This window comes from Drosophila suzukii, chromosome X (assembly GCF_043229965.1).
Source record: "Drosophila suzukii chromosome X, CBGP_Dsuzu_IsoJpt1.0, whole genome shotgun sequence".
Classification (NCBI taxonomy): Eukaryota; Metazoa; Arthropoda; class Insecta; order Diptera; family Drosophilidae; genus Drosophila; species Drosophila suzukii.
In genome coordinates, this window is record NC_092084.1 from 18,434,883 (window position 1) to 18,440,893 (window position 6,011).

The 6,011-nt window shown below is 38.5% G+C and overlaps 1 protein-coding gene across 1 annotated transcript; it reads right to left on the minus strand.

Moving 5' to 3' along the window:
- Positions 1-109: 109 nt before the first annotated feature.
- Shmt (serine hydroxymethyl transferase) lies at positions 110-5,122 on the minus strand. The gene is made up of 4 exons (XM_017076210.4): positions 4,941-5,122; positions 4,641-4,860; positions 2,127-2,326; positions 110-1,451 (listed from the first exon to the last, which is right to left on the minus strand). The coding sequence occupies exons 2-4, from the start codon at positions 4,848-4,850 to the stop codon at positions 245-247; spliced, it is 1,617 nt and encodes a 538-aa protein (XP_016931699.2). The 5' UTR covers positions 4,851-4,860; positions 4,941-5,122; the 3' UTR covers positions 110-244.
- Between the last annotated feature and the right edge of the window lie 889 nt (positions 5,123-6,011).

Genomic DNA, 6,011 nt, shown 5'->3' on the forward strand with positions numbered 1-6,011 from the left:
TATTTATATGATATTCGACTGACTTACTAATTTTTTATGTTAATATTACTCATTAGTTCTTGTACACACATTCATACTCGAAATTCCAACCCCCAATAAAAAACCATACTTATGATATGTAAATTAAAATGCCTTTAATGACTTAATTTATAGTTTCACTTGTGGAAAGTGTGCATTTCAAAAGCTGTTTTCGAGGCGGAAATAAAAAAAACGGAAAATAACGAGGTTGTTAGAGAGACTTCGCCTACAGGTTCTCCAAGCCGGGCAGTGGGAACTGCCTGCTGAACTGGGCGACATTCTTACGGATCTCGGCCACCTGGCCCTTGATCTCCGCATTCTCGGCCAGCACCTTGTGGTAGTCGACCAACTTGGGACTGCTGGCCGATTTGGCCGCCAGGGCGCCCACTTTCAAAGCGGCATCGATGAAGGCCACCACTTGCTCCATGTCCTTGTCGGCCAGACCGCGAGTGGTCAACGCGGGAGTGCCCAAACGGATGCCCGACGGATTCAGGGCGGATTTGTCACCCGGCACCGTGTTCTTGTTGCAAGCAATGCCCACCTCCTCCAGTATGTATTCCGCCTTGGCTCCGGTCAGACCCGCTTGGCGTACATCGACCAGGACCAAATGGACATCGGTGCCACCGGTGGCCACCTGATAGCCCCTCGAGATGAGGCCATCGCACAGGACCTTGGCATTCCGGAGGACCTGCGACTGGTAGGCCTTAAATTCCGGCGTCTTGGCCTGCCTGAAAGCAGTGGCAATGCCACCCACAGCATTGTTGTGTGGACCACCCTGAAGGGATGGGAATACCGCCTGGTTGATGCGATCCTCCAGATCGTACAGGATCTTCTCTCCATTTGCCTTCGTGCTGCGCACTCCCTTGCGGAAGAAGATCACTCCAGCGCGAGGACCACGCAGGGTTTTGTGCGTGGTGGTGGTCACAATGTCGGCATATTCGAATGGCGATGGAATCAATCCGGCTGCCACAATGCCTGCCACATGGGCCATGTCGGCCATCAGATAGGCACCCACATCATCGCAGATCTGTCGGAATCTAGCGTAGTCCAAAAGTCGGGAATAACACGAGATTCCGGCAATAATAATCTGCGGCCGGAAGGTTTTGGCCGCCTCCGCCAACTTGTCGTAGTCGATGATACCCGTCTCTGGATTCACCTTGTACGGCATGCTTTCGAAGAAAATCGACGTGGCCGAAATCTTTTTGGTGGGCGTGAAGAAGCCATGGGTTAGATGACCACCATCGGGCAGATCCAGTCCCATAATCCGGTCATGGGGACGGCAGACGCCGGTGTAGACGGCCAAATTGGCCGGGGATCCGGAATAGGGCTGCACATTCACGCCCCACTTGTCCTCGTCCAGGTTGAACAGCTCGCGACCCCGCTTCTGGGCGAGCAGCTCCACGCAGTCGATGAACTCGTTGCCACCGTAGTACCTGGGAATCGGAGATATAACCAGGATTAGTACGGGATTACTTGTTGTTATGGTAGGCAAAGAAATTATTCTAATAATATCATTCATAAAACATTATTATATGATATAACATCTATGGAATAAACCATTATAAAGCGAGGATCACTTGGGGCTCTAATGGACAAAGATCTTATTTCAATAATATCATATATGCAATCTGTAGAATTAACCATTATCAAGCAAGAGTCACTTGGGTTTTGATTAAATTAAGAGTTAAATGATTCCAAGAGATCTCGTATAGTTTAGGAAAAATACAGATCATTATATCAATATGCCATCCTAGTTATATATGTATATATAATAGTTATGATAATGATTCTAAGGAATCTTTTACCTATGATAAATTGGGGTTTTAATCAGATTAAGAGTTAAAAAATTCGAAGGGATATTTAATGGTTTAGCAAAGATTAAGATCATTCAGTTAATATTCAACCCGAGTTATATATATATAATATGATATAAATATTTATGATAGAATACAGATATAACAAACAATTGTTTACCTATATTAAATATCAAAAAAAACAAAGCGGGTATTTAACTAATCCGATATCTTTTATAAAGATATTTTTACCCAACTGATGGGTCTCTCTCTATAAACATTATATCATACGAGTATAGTACGATCTACACTCACCGCTTGCCTGGATATCCCTCGGAGTACTTGTTTGTGAGGCAGGAGCTCAGACTCTCCAGCACCGCCACCGAGGTGAAGTTCTCACTGGCGATCATCTCGAGACCCTCGCGCTGGCGCTCCTTCTCCTTCTTGATCAGATCGGCCAACTCCGGATCTCCCTGCTCCAGCGGGGTTTGCAGCAATTTCTGGTCGGCCATGTCCTGTTTGGATAGCGGGAATGTACTGGTTAATATAAATGTATATAGTATATAGAGTCCAGACTGCAATACGATGCGTTTGCCAAGACGTTCGTTGGATTTGTGCTGGCTGTGGAAAATCGATCCCTGCCTGGTCAGCTATCCGCACCCATTCGTTATGTTTTCATTTCATTTCGAAACAACAAAAATATTTATATTCTCGCGAGAATTGCGAGAAATCACAAATAAGGATGGGTTCAATGGGTTCACATAGCATTGGAAAAGTTCTGTTGATAAGGCGGCGGGCGAAGCTATCGCCAAGCGGAGATTAACCTCGGGTGGATGCACCATGGCAACCACTTGAGGTGGGCTAGTTTCTCGATTAGATTGGTCAAAAAATAGGTGTTATATCACCCGCAACACCCATAATTTTGGGTCATCAATCTCACAGGCTCGAGAATACGACCCCCCATGGATGGGAGCAAAGCTATTTGCGTCCCGCTTATCACCTATATCTGCCTGTCTACCCGTCTGGGTCACGGGTTCAAGTCGCCTGGCGATAAGGACACTGCGGGCCCCCTTCGGAGCTGACGCACTTCGGAAAGATCGGGAAACATATAGTCTATATAGGAAATACTGAGGAAATTACAATGTAAGAATGGAAAAATAACACTAAATTCTAAAAGATGATACAATACTTTATATGCACTTTAAAAAAACGATACCAAATGCTTGCATACTTTAAATATATCTATATATATTTTAACATAAAGCATTTTCCTATAACTAGCAATATTAAGCACATTTTATAAAACTTCCATTCAGGAGTTTTTTTTTAAATATGTAATATTTATGAAATATATATACACGAATTAAATTTCTTTTCTACTTTTAAATACTTTTTTTTTTTTTTGCATTTTTCTAAAAATTTGTTAGTTTTAAATATAGAGAATTTTCCTTTCATAAGTTAAAGTTAACTGATTGTAAAAAATAGTCCGTTTAACTAAAGCCTCCTTTTTTATAATACGTTCATAAAGGCGTGGAACAAAGTCAAAGTTAAAATGAAAAATCAGCCAACCCACAGGCATAGCAAAACCAGTTTACCAAATAAACTAATTTGAATAATTTTGTTTTTTTTTTGTTTGAGACAAAAAAAGTTCACAAGACACGTGATTTTAACAAGGTCAACCAAACCCAAAGGTTTTTAGAAGTTTACCTTAATAGTAAAAAGCAAAAATGACATCTCAAATGATCTAATAAAATAAAATTCTTAATTGACTTTTTCACTAGAATATTTGCCATCTTACACTTGTTATTCACCATAGAAATTAATTGGATCCACAAAACATTTAATTTAATTTAAATTGAATGCTAGTTTCTCTCCACGAGTCAAGTGCAAAAATTCTAAATATTTGCCGGTATACCTACATATGTCTTTGTGTATACATATCCATATCTACCCACAAACTCTGCCATTTGCGGTGGAAATTCGATTTAATGGCCATTGCCAGATTTTTTACCGATATCAGTATTATTGTGTATACAAGTGCCAAAGAGAAGAACAACAACACTTTCCGATAGGGCCAAAAATAGAAGAAATTCGAGTAGGCTTAAACAAGTTTGAGGCTCGACAAGAAAAATTAATCAAAAATATTGAGAACTAGGAAAGAGGAGCTTTAAATACCCTACAACTATAAATAATGTTCGTGTGTTTAAAAAAAAATCTATATAGTAATGGATATTTATTTTTCTACATCTCAAGATACTATTATAACAATAAAACATTTCTTTTACAATACAAATAATATGATATTCTCTAGAAGTTTAAGTTAATTGTGATCTTAAAAAAAAGTAACGATCTTCATATTATAAAAATATGTAGATACTTAGTCTTTTATAAGGTCTGAGTTATCATCAATGACTTATATCAAATTAGAAAAATAATTACAGTGGATTTTACTAACTTCTATAGCTTTTACAGGTCTTGTTTTACATGTTATAATACATCAACCGAAATTTAATTTATATTTTAAAGTTATAAGCAAAGTTTCAGAACCTCATAAATATGTAAAACTAATTTTCAAGGGCTGAAGTTTACTGCACAAACAAACTAGTTCCAATGATTATAATACTCCACGTAAGGGTAAAAAAAAACACATGGTTTGGAAGTAACCGAAGCACATGGCAGACCGACGGGTAAACAAACCCCTATATAAGACCGAACCACTTTATAAGCACCGATCACTGGGGGGAATGCTTCCTCCTGATGTTTACGTCTTAATTACTCAATTTACCGCGAATTTAGCTATATTTCTTTTCCACACTATTTGTAGCTCACCTTAAAAGTGCTCTGTTTGCAGTCCGAATATCGTCTGATCGCCGAGAATATTGCCGATGGCGATAGCGTCTGGTTTTTGGCGGCGACGCGAGTTAAAGCTCCGCTCAGCTTTTTTGAGGCGAAGTTAACCGGGTGGTTAACTTTGGTGTTCAGGTCCCGACTAAAGCAAACCCGAAGCTTTTGTGGCAGTGTAGAGCGCGCCTGCTGCATGTCTATGGATCTGGAAAATTAATAGAAATTGTTTTAAATATTTTACGAATTTTATAGATATTTTAATGCCCTCCTGTTTGTAACACTCACACGGCTGCGTTCGAATCGGAACTGCCGGAAAAAAACAAGCGTCGCCGCCGCTGCGTTGAGAGCGACTTAACTGATAAGCGGTAATGATAACCCCTGACCCGTAACCCTGTGATAAGGCCGCCCAAGAGTGCCACTGCCTCAGGTCGTTATCTCTTGGCCAGCATCCGAAATTCCAGAATTCCGGAACACAAAAAATCAAAACACGCGTAACGACGTAAACAATACCAAGTGATATCAGCTGTTCGAGTGGTCGGATCGATGGATTTAGGAGCTTTCGGCGCAATCTGGCAACGTAAACCATAGTCCATTAATTTTAACAAATTTGGGAAATATTGGTGACCCATTACTAAAGTTCTAGAGTCCATAACTTTACTATATATATGTAGACAGTATTCCGATTAAAAAAATTGTGCTTTAGTTATTTTTCTGTATAATTTTTGATTTCTATGTATGGATCCAACTTTTGTATCGAACCTTTACAACCATTTCATGACATTTAAAAGTTTTTAAGATCATCTATTTATTTTTGAGATAGGTTATAATCATTTTGAAATTTTTTGTTATACATGCGAGAAGTCGTAAACGAGTCAATTAGATTTGGCTCAAGAGTTTTGAATAAATCAGGAAAAGGTCACCAGAATCAGTTGCCTCTGCTAAAATCATTTATTTTATATTTAAGGTTTTCCGTCGATAAAGCGATGAAAAATTTTTGTTAAGAATTTAAATATAATTTGGTTTAATTTCCGTCGATAAAGCGATGAACAATTTTTGTAAAAGAGTTCTAAAAAGTATTATGATAATAAGAAATACAAAAGTTTAATAATATATGATATGATTAATTACAGTTATTGCTGCTTTTCCAGGGTAAAAAGTTCTAAAAAGTATTATGCTAATAAGAAATACCAAAGATTAATAATGTATGATATAATTAATTACAGTTATTGCTACTTTTCCAGGGAAAAACTTTTCCAAACAAAATAATACAACAAATTTTATTTTTAGAGGCTACCATAATTTTGTTAAATTTATGGTAAAAATAACACATTTTTTATTCCAAACTGTAAAAGGTTT